The sequence below is a fragment of the Macrobrachium rosenbergii genome, chromosome 50 (genome assembly GCF_040412425.1).
Source record: "Macrobrachium rosenbergii isolate ZJJX-2024 chromosome 50, ASM4041242v1, whole genome shotgun sequence".
Taxonomy (NCBI): Eukaryota; Metazoa; Arthropoda; class Malacostraca; order Decapoda; family Palaemonidae; genus Macrobrachium; species Macrobrachium rosenbergii.
Window position 1 is genome coordinate 37,306,805 of NC_089790.1, and position 12,402 is coordinate 37,319,206.

General features: G+C 38.1%; 1 protein-coding gene across 3 annotated transcripts in view; it reads right to left on the bottom strand.

Moving 5' to 3' along the window:
* The window catches only part of LOC136832841 (A disintegrin and metalloproteinase with thrombospondin motifs like), a 353,918-nt gene that overhangs the window by 31,018 nt on the left and 310,498 nt on the right, over positions 1–12,402 (bottom strand). For all 3 annotated transcript variants that reach the window (XM_067094498.1, XM_067094497.1, XM_067094499.1), the window contains exon 3: positions 11,207–11,270. In XM_067094498.1, the coding sequence (XP_066950599.1) occupies positions 11,207–11,270 (64 nt within the window). The remainder of the gene's footprint in view (positions 1–11,206; positions 11,271–12,402) is intronic.

Here is a 12,402-nt window from a genome sequence, read left to right on the forward strand (position 1 = left end):
TTATTTATGATAATTTCGTCCCAGCATCTTGCGTCAAGATTTCTACTACCTTTGGCAACTTGAGTAACTCGGGGAGACTGACGCCCTTATCCCGATACCCGAAACTGAATCCGCAGGAGGCCTGTTTGGAAAATCAGTTTTATGAAGACAAACATCAGTTTGATATCCCATTGTGCGCGTGACTTTATGCTTGATGAGACTCCTCGATTCAGTCTCTCCCACAGCTAGTGTAAGCAGATCCTCTATCTATATGGCAACTCTGTGATGTAATTTCACTGTAATATTAATCCTTGCAGTGATTTTCAGTGGAGATGTCTTTCCGATGATTTCAAGGAGCATCAAATATTCGGACGATTCTATAGCTACTAATTCGAACCGTAAAAGTGTTTTATGGGGAAAGATAGGCATTTCTTTTAAGGCAAAATTCTCTCTCCGCAAAATGGTCTGCAGTGAGTCAATCAGATTAATTCAATGGAAGGTTTTTATTTTCGGATGAGAAGTCATGATAAGAAATCGGCTACTTTCGTCTATGTATATAAGTATGTATGTACGTATGTATATTGCTTTTGATAAAAGCAAGCCACACATATATTTATCATGTTAAGGATAATCCCACAAAAATACCTATTGCATACAAATGTTTTTCCTTGATTCCAAACTTATTTCTAAATAGTATCAAGTTAGTCAAACAAGTTTGGTTCTTTCACTCTTTCTTTGTCAGTGTGTCTGTTTGTTTATCCGTTTGTCTCTTTTTCACAGTTTCTCTCTCTCTGTCCTTCTGTCTGTCGCCACCCGGCCACCCCCCCATCTCTCTCTCTCTCTCTCTCTCTCTCTCTCTCTCTCTCTCTCTCTCTCTCTCTCTCTACTCAGTGACACTTGACCCCACATCCGCCAGACCCACACGCAGGATTTTGTTTACATTCTTGAGTAGTGACCTATTCCCAGGATGGGAAACGCCAGCCGACTGAATTTGGGCTTTGTTGTGGAGGTCTGGTGTAAATTGCCGATTTACCTAGATTAGGAACGAATGAAACAAGTAAAACAATGCGCCGAAGTTTCTTCGGCACAATCGAGTTTTCTAGTCAGCGTATAATGCTGTATGAAACTCTCAGCCATGGACCATGAAACTCTCAGCCGCGGCCCATGAAACTTTCAGCCACCGCCCCGTGGTGGCGTGTGTTGTTGGTACCTATAGCAGTGGCAGACGCACGATCATGGTTAACTTTATCCTTAAATAAAATAAAAACCACTGCTAGAGGGCTGCAATTTGGTATATTTGATGATTGGAGGGTGGATGATCGACATACCAATTTGCAGCCCTCCAGCCTCAGTAGTTTTTAAGATCTGAGAGCGGACAGAAAAAGTGTAGACAGACAGACAATAGTTTTCTTTTACAGAAAACGAAAAATGATAAGTCAAAAAGATATTTTGGGTGCGATAATATGTGACTAATGAAGAGAGAGAGAGAGAGAGAGAGAGAGAGAGAGAGAGAGAGAGAGAGAGAGAGAGAGAGAGAGAGAGAATTAATTGGCTTAAGAGCATCAAAGGACATCGGTGGTGAAGGTGAGTCATATCATAAATAATTGTATAAGAAGAATATATATCTAATAGAATACTCTGTTACGTTTTACTAAGCATTCATAAATCGAAGCATTCGGAGAGAGAGAGAGAGAGAGAGAGAGAGAGAGAGAGAGAGAGAGAGAGAGAGAGACTAATATCCTGAAACGTAACTTGATTATCAGCTTCATAAGTTATTAACCATAATATATGTGAGGTCATCTGCGTTAGTTATTGCCTGGCGAGGGCGAAATGACGACTAAAATGTGAGAAGACCCTTTCGACAATTCATTTGTTTTATTAAGAATCTCTCTTCATTCACAAAAAACCACGATAGATTTTGTGCAGAATGAACTACTCGTAAATAAAAAGAAACTTAGGTTTAAAAGAGAATCGAAAAGCAATGGAAAATGCAATGCATTAATACCCTAATACTTCTAATACTTTTTTATTTATTTATCTTTTTATTAATTTTTTCCTTTTTTGATAAGTGGGATCTCTTCTTTCTGTATTTCGCTTTACTTCCTCTTACTTCTTCCTAATGAACACCTTAATATTCTTTGGAAGCTTGAATTTCAAGTTAATGGCCCTGTGGGTTTATTCCATATGAATAGGTTTCACCTACTGCATAATAATAATAATAATAATAATAATAATAATAATAATAATAATAATAATAATAATAATAATAATAATAATAATGAGTTTAGAGTCTTACACGATGCCAGACTCTGCGGTTAAGCTTCGATTGCTGTTTGAGTAATCACGGTTTCAGAACCGTATTAAAAACACCGTGAGACGCTGGAAGTGAAAAATAAGACATTTCTTAGGTTTGGTATTAATTAAAAAAGCTTTATATAAAAGAATGAAGAAAAATCGATGCATCATAAAAATAATATTCGAGCAGCTCCCTCTTTCAGCGGATAAATTGTGTAAAATGTAAATCAACTTTTTTTTCTTAAAACTAAAAACATAATGGATGGAAAGACCTGGTCAAGCTTGTTACCTCACTAATCGGTATTTTTCCATTCTCTATTGAGAGAGAGAGAGAGAGAGAGAGAGAGAGAGAGAGAGAGAGAGAGAGAGAGAGAGGAAAAGGTCAAGGTGAATGCGGGAACATAGTAAAATTAGCCATGATGAAGAGAAGATGAGATATTGGAGTTTGTAACCATGGTGGCAGAAGAAAAAGTCTAACAGAAAATGATCGATAAAGGTGGATAAACATGATCGTTCACAAAGAAGTGGATGGAATCACTGAATAGCGAAGGGTGGATAATGGTTAATAATGGTAGGTGTCCTTTTTTGCATGGCGATTGATATGACTGAAATGCATCGTCGTAAACACAATAAAATCTTTCTAAGGTGCAATAGCTAAGAAAAAGCTTCTTTTCCATTGCTTAATTGTTTACAGATTTTCATGACTACAAATCACTGTTGGCAGACTTAGTATTCGCTGCATATCCTCCCATTAGGACAAACAACACAATAAAGTGTTTGTGTGTTTTATGGTCTTTTAGTTGACTTGGCACTTATGCAAATGGCAATGACGGAAGAACAAAAATGATTTATTAGCAAGGCAAAAAGTAGATAAATCAACAGAGCGCAGCAAAACCTGACGTCATAACACAGAAGCTGTATCTGAGGGGCTCTGTTTAACTAGTGGGGATCGATGTCATATTTACTGAGTAATAATATAACGAAAATAGCTCAATTAAAAATACTGTTTCTTCCATATTAGTGAATAATGTGTATACCAACTAATATTTTCAAAGCAATCAACGGACTTGAGTGGATTTTAGTATTACTATGTAAGGTTAGTGGGGTCTGTAACCGTTTTATACATACATACATACATACATACATACATATATATATATATATATATATATATATATATATATATATATATATATATATATATATATATATATATACACACATATATATATTCATAAATAACTGCGAATTTTTCGGTCCATGTGCAAGCGTAATAATCCGTAAGTATTGCCTCTTTATCTCGCTGTACGGATCTATTTCAGTATACGGGGATAATAATTGACTTCCAACATGAAATTGTACTCTTGTTCCGATACGAAATCTTATGTAAAACATTTTGTCAATGACTGCATATCAAACGAAAGATGCAATTATAAAAAAACCCGATTCAAAAGTCCTAGTACGCATTACCTGCTGAGGAATGACGAATGCAAAGAAGGTGGTCAGTCCCCGTCGGCCTCAGGATTCAAGTTTCACATTAGCGATATTTGTTATTCATCCTCAGTGTTTACACTTGATGCCTTCTCTCGCCTTTTTCTCTTTATCTTTTTCTCTGCAGCATCTTTCTTCACAAAACCAGCAATAGCAGCGTCGGGTTCTGTCAAGGCGAATGTCCACCCGAGAGATAATGATATTTTGGAAGGATTGGAAGGACCTTGGCCTTGAGGAATGACTCCTCCATTGTCAAGGATGTTTGGGCAGGCGTTCACACCCACCCTTCAGCTATCATCGTTTTGATCATCTCGCATATCTTCGTTTTAATCAGTCATCTCCAATTCTGTTAGTCTCACTTTTCTGCTTCTAAAAAAAAGTGTCTGTTCTTACTCTCGCTTGAGAATGAATTGTAAACTTGGAAACGCTGATCCTAGAAGTAAGATCTTTTAATCCTTGTCATACGGCAGCTCCACATATAGCGCGATCAAACTGTGACATTATGTAACGGCTCACATATCTGTGATAACGACTGTTCAAACATTTTTCATCCTGACCAGCTGTCCAAAATATGGCGGTAAAATCTAAAAGAGAATATCACTGAAGCTAAAATGGAACTAACATTTTCAGTCTAGATGGGTTAAGCAACGACATTCACTAAATTATGAAAAACGAGACGTGTGTGTGTGTGTGTAATTGTGTGTACGTATGCAAAGTCCGTGAAAAATTACTCAGCATAATAAAACAATATACAAAACTCCCTCTTCCATGCTGGGCATCTTGCCTCTCGAGCAAAACCGAAAGGCGCCTGACAAATGCTCACGTCGCTAGACATGTATCGTCAGATACCAAAATGAATCTTGTGCAGAGAACGACGACAAGAAAATCCGGATTTGAAAGAAATGGAAAAGAAGCACACTGACCTCGGACACAAGGTCCAGAGAATACCCTGCTCGGACAGAAGGCCGTCTGGAGAGACTGGTGGTGTAAGGCGAAGACCATATCTCGATGGCACGGGCTCTTGCGCAGTGAGCTGCGCTTGTATAAATCTTTTCGTGGTCTTTGGTTTGTTGGTTCCTTGTTGAGTTGCATAAACAGAATCATTTTGTGCAAAAAATTTCGTTTTATTTTGATGGTTCCGAGGTAAAACTTCTCTTTGACAAATAGGTAAATATTCCTTGCTCTGGTGTCACAGAGATGTAAGAAAGACACAAGGCTACAATAATTCGTTACCGGAGAAAACGTAAGACTGAACAAACAATTGAGAAATGTTAATAGAACAGAAGGATGTACAAAACAGAAGTCCAAACAAGAAAAAATTTTGTTCCGAAAAGTGCATTTCACCCATGAAAATTGGACCCTGTGTCATAGGGGATTTTTATATTTTCATAGTTCGTTACATCATTCTTAATAATTAGCCCCTTCGGAAAGGTTAAGTAAAATTTTAAGTTATATGCTGTAATAAACCATAACTTCCACTAACGTAAGATATAATTACAAAATAACCTTAGTACAAAATGACTTGCTAAGAAGTTACAGTGAGCAGTCCGTTCATGATGTAAGAATTGCTAGCCAATTAAGCGCCAGAAGAACGGTAACTCACTCAACTTAGCCGCGTCATAGTTATTCTGGTCTGTGAAATAATGAACAACATAATCATATGAAAGAAACTGAGATGAGAGAGAGAGAATATTTCTGTATTTTTCGTAGTGTATGCGTGTATATGTGCGTGCGTATGAGAGAGAGAGAGAGAGAGAGAGAGAGAGAGAGAGAGAGAGAGAGAGAGAGAGAGAGAGAGAGGTATCTGTACCCTTACGTTGTATGGTTGTGTGTGTGTGTGTGTTGGGGGTGGGGGGTATACAACAACATAAAAACAGTCCTTTTGTCATCTCAACATATTCTTATGGTCGAACACCGTAAAGGTACAAAACAATCTCCTCTCTCTCTCTCTCTCTCTCTCTCTCTCTCTCTCTCAGTGTCTTCTAAACATATGAAAATACCACTCGCCTGCTACTTCATTTAAGATATTACAGTAAGGGCTGACGCAATGTAGGAGGAACAGACGCGCATCGCTGGATTCTGAATCTTTAAATAATTAGTATTTCCATCAATAAGAAAGCCGGAGGGAATCGCCATGCGTGACATCCTCCGCCCCACCCCCTTCCAGGAAAAAGTCCTCTTTGTTTCCATAAACAATTAGTCTGCGTTCTTCTCTTCTTTATGCACATCAAATGCCAAGGATTTCCTTTTCGGAGAAAAAAATTCGGGAGGAAAATGAGCGAGAAGTGATATTTTCAACGGCGGCTTCATACATTTCAGACATGACACCTTTTTCTAACCTTAATAGGTTCACTTGGAATATTCGATTGCAAAAATGAGGTAATAAAGAAATCTGATACTTTTGGCATGCGGAAATATGATGGACAATGAATGATTTTTTAACAGTTCATCCTGGCTGGAGCATCAGTCCTCTACAACGTAAGTTCCAGGTTGCCAGTATGTTTATGTATTTTAAAAACTTGCTTGGGCCGTAAATTGCAAGCGCTTGCTCGCCAGCAATACTAGAATGATAATAAATTTCATCATTATCGATATCCCCTTGCAGACGTTAAATTATAGGACAATTATCGCGGTTTTACAGCCGTCAGTCAAAGAAACCCTTTGGTTTGCTCGTCAACGTCCGATGTATTTTTGTGCCGTGAATTCACCGCAGCCCCACGATATTTAAGACAGCCGAACACGCTAAAAGGCTTAACGAAGCTGATAAATTAGATGGGTATAGCATACTGCAAGCTATTCTTGGCCTTGTCGAGAACACAGGATCCTGTTAACTATTCTTAGCTTGGGCGAGACAGTCTGTTGCCCGGCGGAGGAAACAAAGAGCATTTGCAGGTCTTTCATGTTGCCAGGGTACCCAAGACACTCGTCTTGTTTGAGAAACTGAATAAAACTTCGGTTATTTTAACATCTTCAACGTAACAACAGAACACCGAGTCTCGGACAGCTGTTCCGACTGGCTTGCTCTAGGGTTAAAACAAATAATTTAACAATTTAATGCCATTATTGAAAGCACAAAACAAAACAGACCTTAAGAAGAAACGTTAGGCCGAAGGCAAATATTTTTAAGGTGTGGGATGGGACCAACGGAGATCTGCTGAAAATAAACTCCAGAAGGAGCAAGATCCTCTACATCTGAAATATTCAGTTACTTAGCGCAAGCGTTACACTCTACTCCAGCCATGTTGGTGGAACGTCGAAAGGCAGAGGAAGGACCTGAAATGACCAACTGCTCAAGGTCTGTTACCTGAGGAATCCTCAGTTTTTCCGGTAATTCGATGTGCATGTCGTTTTGCCACACCAGGAAGACGGAACATAGAAAAGACGAAACCAGAACTTTCGTTTACTTTCGCAGCACCGGACTCTGCTAATCCAAGTGAATTGGACATAAAGTGACTTCAGCTTACGGGGTTCGTGCCCATCAAAGGGTCACCAGCATGGGTTTTACATGCTCCATGAATATCAAACGAGCAATTAAGAAGCTTTGGTATGAGGTACTGCAGCTGGGGAAGCGAATCATAGAACCCGAATTTGGTTGCTCACCTCCAGACATTTGACCGAGGATGGCATCTGCTTAGTGGGTTGAATTCTTTGCCCTTCGACTGAAGGCGCAAGGTTAGAAGACTCTCTCTATCTGTGTTTGTGCTTCGCAAAATGCCTTCGTGAAGCATAACTCACAGCGCTTGAAAGTTGATTCACCTCTTTCATATTCATGAATTATCGGAGATGTTACTGCTTGGTAACAGTCATAGTCTTAAAGCAACAGGATATGTTCTCACAGGGCTGACGAAAAATAAATATTATGAAAAGCAGCAAAAGCATCTACAGTACATACTCAACCGGGTTATTGTGCAGGCACACCAACAACGACATGAACTGCAGTTCTAAATCGTCACACAAAAGTTTCTATTCGCATTTTTCCGAAGTTCCAGCTCAGTAGATGCCTTTCAGCAGAGAAAATCCTCTTTATTACATAAATCTACGGCCTTTCTAAATTTCTTTATTAAATAAAATGGAATGAATGGCCACTCCACTTGCTCCCCCAGCAGCCCCTCACTGTCTTATCTGTGAATCTACGTTGGGGTGTCCCCGCCTTCCTTTTGCAGGTGGGATGCGGGAGTTTCGAGTTGCTAAGGCCTTTTCGACGGACGCAGGACAATCACAACTCCCCGGTCCATTCTCACGCTTCAGGCTCGGCTGTTATTTCTCTATTAATAGTACATTGCTTGAGGGGATTATTAAAAAAACTGGTTAGTGACCTCCTGCAAGCAGCATCTTTCATTTGCAATCTTGAATCTCTTCAGACAAACATTTTCTCCGACAGATTACAAATACCAAGGCACCCGTGGCAACAATCCAGCCCCGGCTAACTTAGGTAAAAATATCCCTATCTTTGGTCTCTGGTAAGGTGGGTGGGTGTAGGACGGACGCCGAGTTAAGTTAATGTTATGGAAGACGTCCCTGTTTTCTGTGGGCTGGGCAAGGTGCCAGTTCGTCCACAGTCCGCAGTAGTTTGTAAATTAGCTCTGGTCACCGAGAATGCCAGTGATCTTTGATCTCTCTCTCTCTCTCTCTCTAGTAGCGGACGATGACCTGCTTCGGAATGAGGTCACCTGGGAGAAAAGTTGTGGAACCTCTCGCTAAGATAAACCTTTCGAGATTATTTACTTACATCTTGTACCTAACTCTCTTATTGGCACAAGTTTCTTTAAAGAAAACTGGCTTCTTTGGTTTTACTTCTTTTCTGTATGAACGACCAGTACGAGTAATCCACACTGTACTTTTATGCTGGGGTACACGAGGTATACAAAATGGCAGCAATGTAAAAATATTCTCGTTTTCCATTATGTGATTTACAATACCAGGACTGATCCATTCAGCTCAAGTGGACACTGATCAGCAGGAGAGATACGACAAAGACAAAAGTTTTTTTTATGACTAAGCACAAAAAATCTTGAATCAAAATCTGCCTCTCAGAAGACCCACTAACCAACTTCATCACCTACTTCTCTTGCAGTCCACCGTACTACAAATATCATATGAATTATCTGATTTACCGACTGACTTATGCAGCAAACTGGCGTCACATCATGCTAAGGTCATCGACATCAGCGATGTAATCGAAGTGTTCTATCTTATCTTAAAGAGGTTAAAGACAATTTCTGAGTGTTATGCTCAGTTACCTTAGTTTCCTCAGTTAAGTTGACGTTTATATTCACGTAACTTTTTTTCACTCTACTTTTCCTTTTTAACATATAATTTAGGATTTCTATTCTGTGGGAGGCTCTCTTTGTAAGTACTGGGTCCTGTAGGACTCTTCCATTCGAACATTTCTAATTTTCAGAATAACAATAATAATTGGGCAATTGTTTGGGATACACACACACACACACACACACACATATATATATATACACATACATACCAATTTGGGTACTCTCTCTCTCTCTCTCTCTCTATATGTATATATATATATATATATATATATATATATATATATATATATATATATATATATATATATATAGATATAGAGAGAGAGAGAGAGAGAGAGAGAGAGAGAGAGAGAAAACACCCGTCGGTATGATTCGAATGAATGACCTCTAAGAAGGGGAGATTCACCCAAGACACTTATTAACATTCCTCTGTATTGCTTCTAATAATAAGTTTTGGTCAGTCTGCCCATGCCAGTTGGGCTCCCCTCTCACGCCCACTGGACGTGAGGGGCATCGGGAAAGAAAGACCGGTGGAGCCCAGGCATATATCTGCCAATGAAACGAGGTAATAACTGTCTTATTATGAACTCCAACGTAAACGTTTATTTTGGATGTTTATTCAATTCAGCTCTCTTTTCCTGTAAAGGCACAAATATAAGATGTGTACAATAACACGCATGCACACAAATCCACACACACACACACACACATATAAATATATATATATATATATATATATATATATATATATATATATATATATATATATATATATATATATATATATATATATATACACACATGAATCTTTTCCTGTAATACTACAGTGTAATATTAAGAAGGCCCATAAAACACTATACGTTGAAACCATATATTTCGCACGGAAAGTTACAATGAATCTTTTATACTGATAATTATTAAGCCACAAATATCGTTTAATATCCATATTTGAACGATGCTAGTGTCGATGCACTCATCATTTTAGAATTCCCTTTAGGTGCATGTTTTTCCGAGGCAAAGTGAAGCAAAATTAAACGATATTTGTGGCTTAGTATCTGTGAACACGCGTGTGTTTATTGTTTGTGTGTACGTGTGTGTGTGTGTGTGTGTGGCAACTTTAAACGAGTTGTGTACAATTCTTTCGAAACGGAATAAGAAAAACGACAACAAAGGGCAAATATTTTAGCTAAACGAACGGCTTTCTTTATTGCTTAAGAACTGCAAAACGATAAAAAATTTTTGTTGACTATTATGCACTTAAAACCTTTGCTCTGGGTCATATTAGGTTATGGCGTGTTTGAGGTCAGATAGGGTTACAGTTTTGAGAATATCAGGTTTTGTGAGAATCAGACTTGGCTCGGGTCATGTTACGTTAAGTCTTGCTTAATGACATTATGCTAGATTATGGGACATAATTGTCAGTCATTACTTCAACTTTTGTGTTTTAGTATGGGAGTTAGGAAAGAAGACATGAAACTTTTAATCCATACTCGGAAAAAAAAAAAAGTGGCAATTTATCTTGTGTCGACAAAATGTTTGTTTATACATACATACATATATATATATATATATATATATATATATATATATATATATATATATATATATATATATATATATATATATCGTCATAGCCTCAATTAGTCTCGCGCAAAATCCAAAACATCATGTGATTAAAAGCCTAATATATTTACTTTAGTTACCCAGTTTACGCAAAAGAGAATGTTTTGATGCATTACTTAGAAAATGGACAAGGGACGAAGTCGCAAATATCAGGGACTATAAAAAATAATCAGGAAACCTTCAAGGACTCACTTTCAAAGGAAGAATGGGCAGGGATACTTATTGTTTCGCCTCTCTTTATCCTTTGGAATATATAATAAGAGTACGTTCTTTGGGGTCTGACACAACACAAGTGATTACGACGCTTGAACATTGTTTATATAAAATTGTTTACCAATCGATATTCAGATCATAACACGTTTCAGGCACTTTTTTATTTTTAACCTGCTGACTTGTGGTTAATTAAACAATTGTTTAGCTTCCAGTGTTATACTTTTGAAAATATTTTATACCTGATATATTTCTGAAAGAAACGTGGAATCGATAAGTTGGAATAGTATCTTGAGGCAGTAATATACACTAAAAAATCTAAAACAAATATTTACCTTCGTCATGGGAATTGACGTGAAAAATTCTCTGTAGGTCCTCTTTGCTCATAGACTGATGAATCTGTAAGAAAATGAAACGAAATACTGTTAAAAATAGCCTTCGATAAGCAAGAACGATGAAAAGAACAGTATCTTTTGCCTAGCTGAGGGAGAAGCTAGTTATGATAGGAACATTTTCGTCAAATTTATTTAAAGAAATGTTTCTCAGAAACCTTGACGAATTCATTCTTGGTGTTTTAATACTACATTGAATATCTTGATTTTTTTTAAAGCGACCTTCTGCTGATCTGTCACAAAAGGAACACAAAAACATCCCGAAAATACCATTGGGCGAAATGAACCCTGAGTAGGAGACAACACAAAAATGAGAGAGAGAGAGAGAGAGAGAGAGAGAGAGAGAGAGAGAGAGAGAGAGAGAGAGAGAGAGAGAGAGATGCATTGCTTTAATGAAAACTAACTACGGACCATGTCGCAGGAATGAAAAGCTGCCGGCAGACGTAGCTGGTGGGAATTGGTACCCTTCGACATACCCCTGGCATTTACCTGGAGGTCAGCCCCATACAAAGTCCGCACCATACACGACCACCTTCTTATTTCCTTCCAAAAAGAGAAGGTAAAACAGTATCCTACATTTTGGCAACGTCTTAAAACTTTCGTCCGGGAGGTAGAAAGAGGCATTGGATATTTTTATGTAATATTTTGGGCTAAAAATAGATTGTAATACGTCATAACTTCGCTTTGTCTACCTTTTCCTTTTTTAAAGGCTTCCCTTTGTAAAATTACAGGAATCCTTATCTTCGCTTTGCATCGCTGTATTTGCTTAAGCACCTAATTCGTCACCTTCATCTACTGACAAGTTCATGAAGCAAAATCTTACATGTTCTCTGCAAAATATTTTTGGACATAATTATGAAAATTTTTATTTGGTGAACATTTGCATGAATGATTTTCTTTTATAACGTCTGTCATCTGTTTACTAATCCCATATCATTCAGGTATAACTCACAGGTAGGTAGGAAGAAGGGTCCTTTATACAAACCCGTTAGGATTTTGAAATAAAGATGGAACAGGTTAAGCAAGACAACCTTTATCCGTTTCCTTCTTCCTGGTGAATCCCAAAACTTTCCTTTGAACACGGGAAGCGAAACAGAGGGCAAAAGAAAATAGACAAGAGGACGAGGAGGCATCAAGGC